The 16,113-nt window shown below is 42.0% G+C and overlaps 1 protein-coding gene across 1 annotated transcript; it reads right to left on the reverse strand.

Moving 5' to 3' along the window:
- Positions 1-2,330: 2,330 nt before the first annotated feature.
- LOC139725313 (equilibrative nucleoside transporter 4-like) lies at positions 2,331-10,659 on the reverse strand. Its single transcript, XM_071636406.1, is given in 9 exon segments — positions 2,331-2,573; positions 3,293-3,533; positions 4,328-4,515; positions 5,323-5,350; positions 5,352-5,483; positions 6,631-6,738; positions 6,740-6,864; positions 9,174-9,248; positions 10,167-10,659. Coding segments are annotated over 9 exon segments (1,554 nt in total). The 3' UTR covers positions 2,331-2,409.
- Positions 10,660-16,113: the final 5,454 nt, after the last annotated feature.

A 16,113-nucleotide genomic window follows, 5' to 3' on the forward strand; every position in this document is an offset into this window, starting at 1 on the left:
CGTCTATTGATCCACTTGATATTTTCTTATGTTCCGTACATCAGCCCACTTATCTAAGACGGCATTACGTTTTTGACTGAACTTGCTTTATTTTACTTTCCTTGTTTTCAGCACCAGAGCTCTAATAACACAAAGTAGCTTACATTTGCAAGTCTTTTTATGTTTGCGTTCATGAGATGAATTCTTACTGTATCTTGATATTCTTACAACCGTTCTTACTCGCTTGATCTCTTTGGCATAGCACAGAGGAAAACAGAATTTTCATTTATACTGTACAGTCAAACCTCAGTTATCCAGCCTAATTGTCGGGACCGGCGGCCATCCGAATAAGCGGTATGGCTGGATAAGGTTGTTGTTCATTTTCCATCTGTGAAGATGGTTGGATAGCCCATATTCAGCTACACTAAGCTGGTCTTCCATGGGGTCCAGTTGGATGTGGGGTGGGACCACTTCACCGGGTTAGACACTCTGGTCTTTGCGATGAATGAATGAAGCGGGATCTTTTACGTGCATGAGCTGTGACTCTCTCATACACGGGACCTCCATTTTATGTCCTATCCGAGGGACAGAGTGCTTTGCCTCTTGCTAGAGGGGACGGTATGTTTACACACAACATTGCTCAGTCCAGACTCGGGTTCGAACCCGGGCCGCGTGATCGTGAGGCAGACGCGCTACCGACTGAGCCAACTCACCGCCCTATGTAGGTTATAAGCAGTATGGCCGGATAAGCGAGATATGCTGTGCTGGTGTATACAGAAGCCATTGTCAATTCACTATCCAGTGATTATCGATATGATATTAGTTGTGCATGTTAAGTTCCATGATTGCACATAAATGACTCCGAAGACACAAACACGTAAGCGGGTACTGTATCTCATTGTTTAGAAGATCTGGTGGCGACTCGGGTCTCGCTAGTCGCGGAGACGTCTCCGCGACGTCTCCTGGAGACCGACCGGGTCTCCAGGGAGACGGAGAGATGTTTTCACTCTCTAGCTGGTCGCGGAGACTTTTTGCGAAGTCTCCGCAACGTCTCCTTGATTGCGCCACGCCGCGGAGACATGTTTGACCGCGACGTCTCCGAGACGTCTCCGCAGTCTTGCGGAGACCCATGGAGACTTATCAGAGACGATGTGGAAACGTTACGGAGAGGTCTCCACACCTGAGAAGTCGAGAAGACGTCTCGGAGAGTCTCGGCAACGTTGCCGCGACTTCGCGTCTCCGGAGTCGATTAGCACAAGTCTCCGCGACTGATGAGTCGTGTCCTCCAGTTACCTAGGCCCTTTAGTGTCAATGTCTTTTGAGTTTACAGAGAGATAATCAAAGCTTGGATCATCCAAGGTTAGATGTTTCACCCCCTCCCCCATCTCCCATCTGAGAAATGTGCACTGTAACGGAGTGATCGACATCCATTACATGTATGTCCCGACTTTCAAAGAGTACAGGGGAACCTTGTTATAATGTGGACCTAAAACCATCCTTACAATTACTTTGTTATATCAAGTTTCTCACTATATCAGCGTACAAAGACGAAGAAATATAAAAGAGTTGGGACGTGCCAAACCACCTTCGTTACTTGAGGGTTTTGTTACATGACATCCGTCCTTTTTATAATGAGGGCCCCTTGTATACCAGGTAATCAGATACGCATGAAAATGCGAATCGTGAGCCAGCGCCTTGTCCGGATAATAGAGAGTCACGGAAAAGTGTTGAGTGGGTAACTGAGGTCGGACTGTACAGTAGATTTAGTTTGCTATAATACTTGTCCACATATACATTTACTCTCTGACATACCGGTACACACGTGGTATCTATAAATACATCGCCTGTCCCCTTAATAAGGGGAAAGATATTTGTGCATAAATAAAATAAATAAAGACATTGCGTATAATCTATAACTTTTTAAAACACTTCTTACAAACAGGTCCAGTGAAATTAGAATCATCGTGACGAAAATACTTCTGGGGTGTTTCATCAACGTTTGTCAGCGCTGACAACTGTCAGCGCTGACAATTTCAGCAAAATCCTTGGTTTTGATTGGCTGAGATGCTCTGGTCACTGACTGTTACTATGGTGATTCAAGTTGTCAGCGCTGACAAACGTTGATGAAACACCCCCCTGGACCCAACATTCCACATTGGCTTCATTACAACTGATAAGACATTTGATGAAATATGTTATACTTGTTTTCCGTATCCAAATTCATGCCGCAACTGTATTAGCCTTTTGCCAAGGCTCTCTCGTTATATGATGGTGAGCGAATGGGGGCGAACGAAGTGAGCGAAGCTGAGTTGGACACTGTCGCGCTCAGCCGGTGCTCCTTCGCTCGCCTATTATGACCGTCATACAGCGAGAGGGCCTTGACAAAAGGCTACTACTGTATAGGCCTACTGTACTATAGAGGACCAAGTATTAGGTCATAGACACAAGGTTCCCGCTTGGTGATGGAGGGGTAGTACTTCCGGACAAGTAGCATAATTTTCCCAGCTGGGACGGACCGATGATAAACTTTAGAAGATATGCAGTGATTGCACCCAGCGTCAGGCCAGTGTTGTAGGACACGGTCATGACATTTCCTGTAGAAGAAGATGAAAATGAGTCAGCCCTTGATTAGCCTCTTGCCGAAGACCCTATGGTGCTGTTGGAATCCGTAGAGTCCAGAGAAATGGCTCGCTTCGCTCACCAGAATTTTCGCCTCGATATCGACTCTTAGACGGATTCCAACTGCGCCATGCAGGGCCGACGACGAGAAGCTATACTTAACTTTTGGTAGACGCTACGCGCATTTTCATTTTTAGTACCTTTGGTGATACGTTTACAGATCGTTTACCATTTTAACGGGTCACGAACTTGGTTCATTACAATCTTTTAGAACATGATTGTATGGGGTCGTACAGTGTACCGCTCTTTCTCCGAGGATATTTGCAGGAAGAAACGCGGACCCCTGACTTGCGACAAGCATATTCCTGTGCATTTTGTACTAAAAGATCTGATGATAGCTTTCCCTTTTTGCACCATGACTCATGCATACATTTACTACCAACTATTTAAAGAGCATGCGTTGTCACACTAGAAATACAAAAGTCAGAAAAAAAAAAACACTATACATGTAGCGAGAAAGGCACACTCTTATCCATGCCTGATAGGGTTGTCGTGAACATGCGCAAACTGTCGAAATCATATATGACAGCTAACTGAGATATGTTGTTTTCAATAATGTTCAAGGAATCATAAATTGGCTTATTTTCTTTGCCATTTTTTGCTCAGCACACGCTAAATTTCAGATTAAAATTACCTGCTAATTCTTTGTGCTCTTCCGGAACTTTGCCCGGTGCCAGGATCATGGGCACGCTGCCGAAGTAGCCGTTGGAAATCCCGAGGAGGGCGGAGAAGAGTACGGGCCAGAAGGGATGGGCGAGTGCAGGGTGGGCTCGTGGTGCCACACAGATTACAACGAGTGGGACGATGATGAATCTGGCACAGCTGGCCAGTACTAGACGACCGGGTGGCCAGTCGTATGGCACCGCTGCGATGAGCTGTACAGGTTGTCGGCAAAACAAATGAAAAGGGGGAGGAGGGGGGGGGGGGGGGGGAGGTGCAGTGAATTTTCAGATCATTACATTCTGCAGGCCTATTCATGACATATTTTCCACCTGGGCTTAGTAGGAAACGTCACGTGTAGGCCTTTATAATTATGTACTGATAAAATTATGTTCAATCAATTAGTTTATTCCAGACACTGATGAAATTCAGTTTTAATAAAATGATATATATATTTTTCATTATTCTATGAAGCCTTAGTATTTCCCACGAGGTAGGTCCTAGAGCCCTAGGATAAACATTAGGACCTCTTTGACGATTCCATGGAGAATCAAGAATTAAGTATAGAAGATATCATTCCTTTGCACATTATCGTCATAATTTTCAAAACCATCAAACTAAGGAAACGTTGAAAAATGTATTAATGTTGTCCAGCACGAATTAAGTTTATTTGATGATAGCATAAATTTCCAAAAATCCGCAATGTATAAAAAGCGAAAGTTTTAAACGCTAGATGTTGTGACGACATTACAATAGTAACTCAGATAATGACGTAACATTTGGTAGAACTTTTCTCAAAAAATGTTCTCGCCTTAGACAACTCATGCAAGAATTATTGGTGTGGGATTTATATACCATGAACAAATTCATTTAAATCTAAGGGACTTTGTCATCCACTGGGTCTCCTCCGCGACATGCATCACTCTTCAGAAAGACCATTAATTCCGATAACCCTTTTACTGATTTTGTCGCTTGAAATGGTGGAGATGAAGGCGCGATTTTTACGCACCTTGCCGCAGAGATCCGTAAAGTTGAATATTGCCATGAGAATAATGGGCATCCATTCATGAAGCTTGCAGTTGGCCACCTCAGACTCGATGCCGGGAAACAGACAAAGGGTGATGTAATACGTCACACCAATAGACAGCATGTATGGCCAGATGTCACGTGACAGCCTCCACCTGTCCCGAAACCCACCTAGGTAAAGATTGATGGAAAGTAACGCCTTTAAGACCACAAGTAGTCACTGCTTATGCACTTGTCTTTGTGTTGATTTGATCTGTTACAATGTAAACCAAACGTTTTCAGGCGCACCATGAAGGAAGAATGATTTGATTTATGAATTTAAACTACATGCAGTCTCAACCGGATCACAGTACACTTTTACAGATGAGAACCTGAGTATGTTCGCATGGTTTCCTGGACGACACTGACCACATAGGCCTACCATGTTTAATCTAATTCCAAAAATCAATGTAAAACGTGTAAAGTGGAGTGTTGTTGCGCTCTCTCATTGGCCCCCGATTACGTAGGCCGATTTGGGTTACTAGTAAGGTTGAAATCTATATTACTCCTCTTTCATTAACCGATAATAATGATGATGATAAAAATGATAATGATACTAATGATAATGATAATTTGATACATGAAAACGGCCGGTTGCAACTATATTCAGCCAGGAAGAGGTACAGATGCTACAATATAGGCGTAGCAGCTGGTATTTGAGGAGGATTATAACAAGTAACAGTACGGCGACTGTACGATTTGTGATGCGTTATGAGCACGTTTGTTTATCTTTGTTTCACTTCCACGGAAGTTTTTGAGAGAAGTCATGACGAAAACTTACAAATTCCTCTATTCTAGCGTGAAATTCACTCATGGTGGTTTGATGTAATGCCTTTTCTTGCTGAACGATCTCTACTAATGCATCTAATTCCTTCCACACTTTCTCTTTTTCGATGACAAGATTGGGTTTCAAATCGATTCACATTAGCCGCGGCTTACCAGCTATTGATCGCCAACAGGTGGAAAGGGGAGAACGGCCCGGGGTGCTTCCGCGTAATGGTGATAACTTCAGTATTTGACTGTGAATGCGACCCGCTGTCACTTCGTGTGGTGTCGCTCTGAAGACTAGCGTCGTCCACACTTACGGACGCTCCCGAGATCTGAAAAGGCGGAAACAAATTCCGAAAAGCCACTCGATAGGATAAAACTGCATTCTGTTAATGTTAATGGTGAATTCATAATTGATAGTCTCATTAAAGATGATGTTACATAATATAACTACACCTACTATTGAATGTGTGGCGTGTGCCAGTGGCAAATCGTCAGCACGGGACGATGTCCTTTGTCTTGATTTCGTGTGCAACAAAGCTAGGGAAGATGGCTACCTCCCTGCGCGCATGGTGCTATATGGTTCTCGGTGTGTGTCGTTTAAAATGTGCGTTTTATCCCGGTACATTTAAAGACTACCTTGGTGCCAGTCACAGTCGTTGTGATTAAGTGGAAAGGGTAAAAACTGTACTTGGACGTACAATGGAAGAAAAACATAAAAAGATCCTATGGAATGTACATGTCATTAACTATACACCATAATGACATTGTGTGCAGAGGTGATTAAGTTCTTGCTGTTGGAATTTACTTCTATTGTCGTTTCTGTCGTTCTTTTTGTTGATGATGATGATGATGTTGTTGTTGCATTTTATTTTCCATGTCGGTCTGCAGTAACATTTTAAAGATGTAGATCTGTCATACACTTGTGATAAGTTCAGCGTGCCTGATCTACCTGAGATGTAAACCTATCACCGAGATTTTCAGATCGATATGAGATCTCATGAATAACAGAGGCGAGCTTTCTTGTTACTCGGATGTGGGGCTTGGAGAGAGGTATTGAAGGTAACCACCAATATCAATGATTTATGTTGTGTAAAAGTTATGCCACTGTTACCAGTGAACTCCTCTTGACTCAGAACCATTACTATGATGTTGCTTCAGATACGACACGATATTATGTGAATACATACATTACACAATCATCAATATGATATTGACCAACAGTTGATTTTACTGAAATAGGCCTACACGCATGTGCGACCTTGTAGTAAAGTCTGCGGCTGAAGTTTCGGCAATTTTAGATTCCAGAGTCTTACTATTCCATACTTTGATATAGTTTCCACTGGGCTTTACACGGTACAGGTACTAAAAACAAACCAAAAACAAACCAAAACAAAAAACCAAAACAAAACAAAAAACAAACAAACATTGGAAGTATTTTAAAATATATACTCAGAGGATGACGAGATTGTTCTTAACACTCGCCTCTGAACTAAGTTGTAGGCTTCTTTCGTCCTCTCCAAGGCCCGCGTTCTGGCAGACGTTGGTGTAATGTCGCACCAGCCGAGTCCGACGGGCGAGTTGGTGCAATGATGAGACACGAGAGGAGAGCGATGCCGGAGATCATAAAGAAAATGAGTGTGTTGATCTTCTCGTTGGGCACAAGCAGTTTAGTGATGATGCGATTCAGTGACGTCACCACTCCAGCAGTACCTACAGCATTATCAGATACACAAAGGATTGTAATGTTTGCTCACTTCGGAGTGCCCTACACACTATCGTCCTCCCTTTTCTTCATTCCACTGGAGAAAATATGATAGGAATATAGCCTATACAGGATAATCCTTCGCTGCAGGGTAACGTACAGTAATACTGCCAAACACATGACCCTATAACCATTCTGAGTTTTTCTTCGGTGTAAAAGGGATACAAAATCCAGAGGCTGTTCGGTAACTAATACTTATATATGATGTTAATGTTCTGATTTCGAAGGGATGAAATTATTGTTGCTGTCAATCCCTTACAATGAATAGAACATACAAGAAACCCGAAGTATCACTGCATTCCGCATATTTGCCATTTTCCCCTTGATAATTTTGAGTGTGCGTGAGTATGTGTGTGTTTGTGTTTGTATGCGTGCGTGTGTGCTCTTGTGTGTGTAAATTTGTTTTTTTTTTACTATAGACCTGGATTGGAAAACTTGCATTGATTGCACCGTGATTGCACTGGGGCTCTGTGGCACAGTTGGTAAGACGCCCGACTCCCGATTGGAGGACCTGACTTTGAATCCCGCCCAGTACATACGTCCTTGGACAAGATTTTTTTTACCCACCATGACCCTCTCGACCCAGGTGTGTAAATGGGTACCTGCTATGGCAACGCTAGGGTAATAATAATGGCAGGGTCCTCTGGTATAGAGCAGTGGCAACACTGGAGAGGTTACCCTGGATAATTAAGACCTTATTGTTATAACTTCATCCCGGCACACAAGAGCTATCCTGTTGTGTGTTGTTTCAAGAGTGCGACGAAGCAGCCCATGCTATAATTGCTTTGATTTTGAAAACAAACAATGTGGAATTACAAGCGCAGACGTCGACATCACCTCTATAACCACCTCCGCGCTTCTCTTGTTGAACTCCTACAGGATGAGGTTAATAGGCCTACTTAAGTCTCATGTAACAGATGGTATCACTTTGGTACAGTGCTCGTTTATATTTGCTTTTGTTTTGTTTTGATTTGGTCAGGTTTAGTCTTTCTCTTTTTTTTTTTTTCATTTTCGTGCTAGCTTTGTCAAAGGTTGACAAACTGCAAACCCAAATGCCCTGTATAATTTCGCTTGTTAACCCTTTCTGTGCCAGCTGGGACTTTGGACAGTGTGCGCGGACGTGCAACTCTGTTTGTGTGCCAATCGGCATTCAAAGCACAAATATTAGGGTAAATCAAGCAAATTGGGAATTATTTAGCCTTTTGTCAAGGCCCTCTAGCCGTAACGGGCGAGCGAAGCGAGCCCAGCCGAGCGCGACATCGCGAGGAAACCACTCGGATTGGCTTCCTTCACCATACAGCGAGAGGGCCTTGACAGAAGGGTAGGAATCATTCATGAATGACCTACATAGTATCTCAGTGATGCAGGAGACGTCGCTACGACTCGTGCGACTCGAAAGAGCACAGAAGAAAACGATTTCAGGGTGACGTCCGAGTCGTCTCCAGACAAGGGCCCGTTGCATAAAACTTACCGTTGAATTTCAATGGTAACTACCGTCAAAATTAGGCGTCACAGCCAATCAGCATCAAGGATTATAAAATTTACCGCTAATTTGAAGACTTACCGCTAGAAACGAGCGGTAAGTCCAGCGGTAAGGGTTATATGCAACAGGGCCAAGGTGACAACTTTATTTGCCCGGAAGTCGCCTGGAAGTTGCCCGCGACGTCTCCGAGACGTCTTCTAAGTTTTGGAGATGTCTCCGAAACGTCTTTTCAATTTCGGAGACGTCTCTGAGACGTATACGCATTGTCTCTGCTATGGCATGGGTCACCACCGGGTCTCAGCAATGTTGCGGAGACGTCTCGAATATGTCGCTGGCAAAATTAGTCTCCACGACATGGCCGCAACTATAAGGAGACGTCGCGGAGACGTCTTCGAGGGGTATGGAGAATGCACAAAGTCTTCAATTAAAATGGAACATGTTCTATTCTCCTGCGACTTCTTCAGACTCCATGATCGAGACGTCTCCGCTACCATCGCAGCGAGACTCGAGTTTTACACCAATATATGCATGACTGTGTGAGCTTTATGAATCACATCACCTATAGGCTAGCTGTTACATGTATTTTATCCGTGTAGAGTGAGAATACAGACCAGCTGGTATACAGGCAGCATTCAGGCAACACTCTTGACTTTTTTGGAAGTACACCATCATGGAACTAAGTATTATCTAATAATCATAAATGTGAATTCCGCCGTTGGGTATCACAATCCCTTCCTGTTAAAGTGAATAAATTGTGAACAAAGACAAACTCACTTTCTCCTGCCATGACGGCCTGTGTGAATCTCTTGGGTAGCATGCCCGCGTAGCCATAGAAACTCGACTGCTGAACTGGAAAGGCAACAGAGAACGGACATTCTTGATTACGGGCAAGGAAGTTTATTATGTTTGCATGAATCCATTATTTTCTGGCATTGTGCATATATTCATCCTATCGTCAAAGAACATGCCACATACGGAACTAATTTTTTTTTTGCGCAAATTAAATGACTAATTATTTGAACAGTGAAAACAGCTCGCTCGTGAGGGTCACTGTCCAATAAGCTCGCAGTCCTTGATTCAGATACTATATTATACGTTATCTAATCATGGCCGAGTCATTACAGTAATGACACGCCAAGGCAGTGAGCTTGGCGACTTTTGAATTTAGGCACAGGTTATATGAGCCATTAGTCCCAAGACGGTGTCCTTGTGTGAGAAACCAGACAATTTTATGCCCGGCCATTCATACAGACATTCGAAATTAGAACCCGAGACAAACACAGAAGGAAATGCATGTACGTGCATAACAGAAGAAAAAAAATGGAAAGAGAAGTTCGGGGTAAGGTCCTGCTGAGACACAGATTACAGTTGTTGGTAATATAATTTCTCAGTTCTTATATAGTTGACATCAATACTTTGACTCCAATATACGAGGGGGAGTGGAAGGGACCGATGCATGGTAGAAGACCACTTCCTAACACAATAACAAACCAGACAATGTAACGACAAATGGATTTGAAAAGTGGACGTGAAGTGAGACTAATAATTGACAAACATGATGTCTTACAAAAGCAATGCGTTGTTCATTACTATATTAAGGGCATCATTTGGCGTGAACTAATAGGCATGCAGTTTTAACGACCCATAATTGTGTCGCAGACAGTTCTAATTTGATTTTTAAAGCCGATAAGGATTATATGTATTTTCTATCAACAAAGGTATAAGATTGTCTTCTCGGGTAAAATGATTGATCAGTAATGACACTACCTGTGCATCCAAACGCAGTGACAGCTACGGCGAGGAGGATGACCGCGTAGGCGGTCTGTTGGGAGAGACTGGCGTCGAGACCGACGACGAGGAAAGCAGCAAGGAGGAGAGCACAGAGGGCCATGATTTGCCCCATCAGGATCCGCCGCTGCACCGAGATCTTTACCACCAGGGCGTTGTTCAGCATGACCGCCGCGAAACCGACGAGGAGGTACACGAGGCTCATGTCGAACACGATAGTGGTGTTCGGGAAATGAGAGTGAAAGAAATCGACGGCGGTGACGAAGCTGTTGTATGGCAAGAGGAACCCCGTGCCGGCGAGCAGGAGCGAGACGTAGACGCAGTTGAAAGGGTCGCGTGGCTGTCGGACTCGAATTCGTGAATGAGAGTCGTTGATATCCGGGGAATCGGAGTCGGCGTCATCGTTCACGTTTGCATTGTCCGTCCAGCTGGTTGGGGTGGTCACCGTCCGTGAATTCTGATTCGCCTCCATGCTGGGAGAGGCGGTTTCAGGTTCTCGGTGAAGACGATTGTCTTTCATAAAATATAATTCATTATTCGGACTTGAGGGATCCGATATCCGTATCTAGTTCACAGCCCTGTTGGAGTGATAATAATTGATAGTGAGAATAGTGTGTACAGTCACAAAGATAATCGGCTGTAATCGGTTGTGTTCCCCATTGTGAGCTAGACTGGTCAATTCTTATTCATTTCATTCTTTATTCTAAATCTTGGAGTTATTAAACTTCAATAAGAAAAAAAGTACATGTACATGTATATCAAAAAAAGTATTTCGAGTATGATAAATTATAGTTGTTGTTTTCTTTTACGACCATCATAATTATACTGTAACAGTAAAGCTGGGATAATTCAGCAGAATAACCGTCAAGTCTCTCTGACTAATATGAACAAGTACAACCATGGATACTAGCTCCGTGGTACAACTACTCTATGCTAAAAAAAAGAGAGTCCAATCTTCCGAAACGATATTACGTAACAGCAAATCAGGGACTGTGTAATGACGTCACAAACGGATGAGAGCTCGTTCTAAATGTTTCATGCATGCATTGGAGGAAGTGAATGTCAGGATGATATTCATGCAGAACAGGTGGAATGCGTCGCTGTAAAGGCGATAACGCGCTCTGTTAAATCGTATGGAGTGCGATTAACAGGAATAATCTTATCTATTTGTATATACGCACTATGTCAACTAATGCAGTATACACGATGCTTTCCATGTGAGAATATCATATACATGTATATATATATATATATATATATATATATATATATATATATATATATATATATATATATATATATACATATATAGTTATATATAAGCGTGAGATAATGTCGAAAGAAGTCGCCCTCCAATATGAAGGCGGAGAAATAAAAGAAAATGCAATGGAAAATACCTAGGCGTCGCCCACCTTTATTTTTTACTTGTTCTATATCTGTTCCCGAAATGCTGTTGCTTGCCTTTAAAGAATGTTATGCCAATATAATGCAGAGTATCTCGTTAAGAATAATTACCATGGCGACAAAAGGGCTTGCTAAGAGCGGAAATGTCTCTGGAGAGAAAGGTGTATTGATTATAATATAGCATGGCCTTCATTACGTATAACAAGTGTGGGATGGAAGAAGTCGGGAGTATCGAGGTTGAGTAAACGAACAGATTATACACAGCTTTTAAATTGCCATGGTTACGAAAGGAAATTATTCAACTACAGGTGCTTATGATACTTTTAGAATGTTTGTTAACATTGATGGAAAAGCCGAGTATAATCGAAAAATGTCTGTTTTTTGTTTGTTTGTTATTATTGTTGTTGCTGCTGCTGCTGCTGTTGTTTTGTTTTGTACAGTACAAAGGCACATGTTGCAGTTTGCATGTTTCCTATATAAAACGGCATCAGCCGGTAGAAGCGGAGTAGATAATGTAGCATATTTCGTGGAACTCAAAGAGATACTCCCTGTAATAAAAATAGACATAAAATATGAAATTAAGCTCTAACACATGCCGTGGATTATTGGTTGCTTATCACTTATTTGAGGCACTAGCGACAAGGAAACTGTCACCGCATGGCATCATATTTCAGTCAATTTTATTGATTCCCTAACGGCAATGCATTTGCTCCACATTCCTATACTTCACCTCGAAATTTATTGTGTTGTTTTCTAATCTACCAACACCTTTTTTCTCTCTCGCTCTGAATTAAATTTTGCTTACTCTCAATTTGCGTCAAACGTTTTCCTTTGGTGACGTCCACTCTGAGACCATTAAAATTGGAGAAGGAAAACTGATTCTGAGAACGTATAAACTCAAATGATGATGATGATGAGTATTTGTTGATCTTGTGGAGAATTTTCAAGTTCTCAAACCGGTGATAGAGCTGCTCTTCTTGCAACCAAACTACATCACGAAAGAGATGACTCCTTTTGTTTTTGTCCAACCTTTATGTATCAGTCCGACGCGCTGATAAAGGGTTCATCATTTCTCAGGTCCTAACGCTAATGAACTGAGTTCGTTTTACCCATGCACGTACTTTACGACCTCCCTTGTGGGTCAGCATGATAATGGGTCACCGGTAAAATTTATAGGCTTTATTGAAAGCAGGGTTGGGTTTTATTGGGTTTGTCCAATCAAAATGTTAATTAAGGTCGCATTCATTTCCGTGCAGTATCCGAGTTCATTATAGGTAGGGACAAATAACAGCAACATTCACGGATGCATGGGTTCGCGAAACACGTAACCGAGACGAGTGTACACTTCGTATTGTTTGTTTTTGCTCTTCGAGTCACTGCTTTGTCGAGAATAGGTTCTCATCTACAAAGCGCAAGCACCCCCCCTCCCCCCTCCCCGGACTCCCCATCCCCAATCTCCCCCATCCCATGAGTCATTACTCACCGTCATCTGAAGATGAGTTGACAGCCGCAGGACTGTGCTGTTTTTCCTTCTGTCTCTTTGTCTTTCTCTCTTGCTTCCTTTTCTACGCACAGCACACACACATACACACACACACACACACACACACACACACACACACACACACACACACACGCATGCAGACGCCTATACACACATAATTATACGCACTTACACACAAATTTCACATTATTTATCAAATCCCATTACATCAGTTTTTATATTTCTATTTGATATAATTATGCTACCCTCAAAAGTTCATGTTAACAAGAATGCTTGCAGGTGTTTTGCCCGACAAAGCAACACACCAGTAAATCAGTCCAATAGTAATTGTTGATTACTAGATTCTCGGAAGCACTATACTAAGATTTAAAAATAATTTCACACTATAGTATAATCTGGTCTTTGTAAAAAAAGAAAAAAGAAAAAAATGATGTCTGAATGGATGTCTCGTTTATCATAAAATATGAACAATATTTAGCCCTTTTAGAAATCAAATCTTTATCATCATTCGGCTATAAATCATTTTGTCGTAATGCTGTGCATTCTGTTCTAGCTGGTCAGCTAGGAGAGACTGGAGAGAGAGAAAGGGGGTGGGGGAGTCTATCCATTATAGTATTTGGTTACATACGACCAGCTGTGTCACGCACTTATTATACGCATGATTGTCTGCCCATGCTTTTAATAAAGTTGGCCAGCCAGGGGCAAGTTCCATTAATATTGTGTTAAGTCGTCCAGAGCGTCGGTCTATCAATAAAAAAGGGTGATGACCTCGTAGGCTATTCCTTAAGCAGATCGACGCCTTATAGCTTTCTACAAAATGATGTCCCGACGTATGCGATGATGCATGTTATGATTCAGTGGCGGATCCAGAGGGGGACGCAACCGGCGCACGCCCCCCCCCCTTTATTTTTCGTGAAAAACAAAAGAAATAAAAAGAAAAAACATGAAATAAAAACCGGAAGTGCCACCAGAAATATTAGTCACGCCCCCCCCCCTTTACAGAATTCCTGGATCCGCCCCTGTGATTGTCCTTTAATCAAATCATTCCTGCACTATATGGTTTTCGTTTTCGTGGTGAAAGTATGGCCATCAAACCGGGATCTTTACATCTTTTTTTTTCATTAAAATGTATGATTTAAATGCACTTTCATGTTCGCATCTCTCACAAAATAATAGTGTCTTCAATCTCTTCTGCTCAACCGTGCTCAGTATAATCGCCACTGGAAGAGAACAAAAAACAGACACTATTTTGCACATACTGTATCTTTTTTTTTTTCTCGCGACTGTTGCCTTTTCGCTATTTGTCATAGGATCGATTTTGACATTGATATCAGGAATAATGTGGGATTGCTTACAATGTGCACAGAGCTTCGACAATGTTTTGAAGTGCTACACTTGAGAAGGACAATAATGTAGCAGTTTTCGATATTGTGGAAAACAAGAGGCCCTTTCCTGCGCAAACTTCCGCCATGACCATCCGCTTTCAAATATCAGATAACATGCAAAGACAAAATGTTCGGAAACGATTGCAAAATAATGATGTATAAGAGATAGGTGCAGACTGATGTCGTTAGCGTATCTTAAACATCCTTCTAAAGTGATTACTTGTGATATACACGTGTTTATTTTCAGAGTGAGCTTAGGCCTAATGCATATGTCACTGATATGTCATGCATTCATGTCCTAAGCAACATGCATTTCCTGGTATGCGCTATACTGACGTTACTATACATCACACGCCGACTATAATGCTCATATCCTCGTCTAAGTTAACAACAGTGCATGCATGGGGTGAAACGGTTATTATCATCTCTTGCGTTCTGACTGATGGTGATTACACGTTATCATTATACTTTCCTATACAGAGATTATTATATCCAGAGAGACGAAGTCTAATTTACTGTTCTGCGGGATGATCTGACCTTCCCGATATTTTTATTTCCGGCATTCAAAAACATCTTTTTTTCTTCTTATCTATCTAGCGGACAGGAAAAACGTATAGGGCCTATACGTGTGATGAGAGGTATACCTCTTAGTCATATTCCTTGTGCGCAAAACAGAAGGTCTATTTTCGATACTGGTCTTACAAGAGTTAGAGTCATAGGATGCATTCTACATTGAAACAAGTGCTTTCAACACCCATTTATAAGAATGACAACGCTAAAGGTCCTCTCATGTGTATCCAAAGAGAGTATATACCATGCACGTTTAAACATGTTTAACGAATTTGAGCGCAGATGGGCCACGGCGCCTGGGCAAAAACTTGAATGAGACTCTGCGTGACGTTGCGAGTAAATTAAAAAAATATATAATATATTTATGAAAACGCAAGTTTACTTTCAATCAACGACATTCAAATATGATTCCAGAATATTTTGTTTGATGTAAACATTTGAGGTCATACGTGTGATTCTTCAAGAAAAAAAAAGAGGCATTACTGTCAACTTTAAAAAAAACTGTCGTGGTATAGCGACTGCATCATGATCGAGCACTATATACATTGGATTTCCTTTGGCAGGTGCAATTTGTTGTGTTAGCACTGGGGATGCGTCGGCCTTCTTTCCGGAGTAACTTCCGCCAAGTTTCGTATGGCCGCTCTCTATACTTCACCGGGCCGTATATCGAAGAATGATGACGTCCTATCATAATGTATGCCCTGTCAACCAGGGAGTCGTCCGCTTAGCCGTTCCTTTTCACACCACCTGTCTTTAATGCATCCCGATCGTGCTCATAAGGCTCTATATTGTTGGTTTGTTCGTTCGCTTGTTTTTCTCGTATATACCTGATGTCGCATTTAGATCCTAGACAATGATGTTATTTCGCATTATCCATCTGAGTATATACCTTCACACCTGTCAAGGACTAATCTAAAACCTACCGTTAGTGGTAAATATCAAGATATTTAGATTGCTATCACAAAGTGAATTATCTGACATAATAATACTGCACCTCTCGAACTATAGTAACCAGAACAAGGTTTATTATTGGTCTCTGATATTCTTGGAAGCCGCAATTTAT

The sequence above is a fragment of the Diadema antillarum genome, unplaced genomic scaffold (assembly GCF_040938485.1).
Source record: "Diadema antillarum isolate AM-2024a unplaced genomic scaffold, OU_Dant_1.0 scf00000017, whole genome shotgun sequence".
Lineage (NCBI taxonomy): Eukaryota > Metazoa > Echinodermata > Echinoidea > Diadematoida > Diadematidae > Diadema > Diadema antillarum.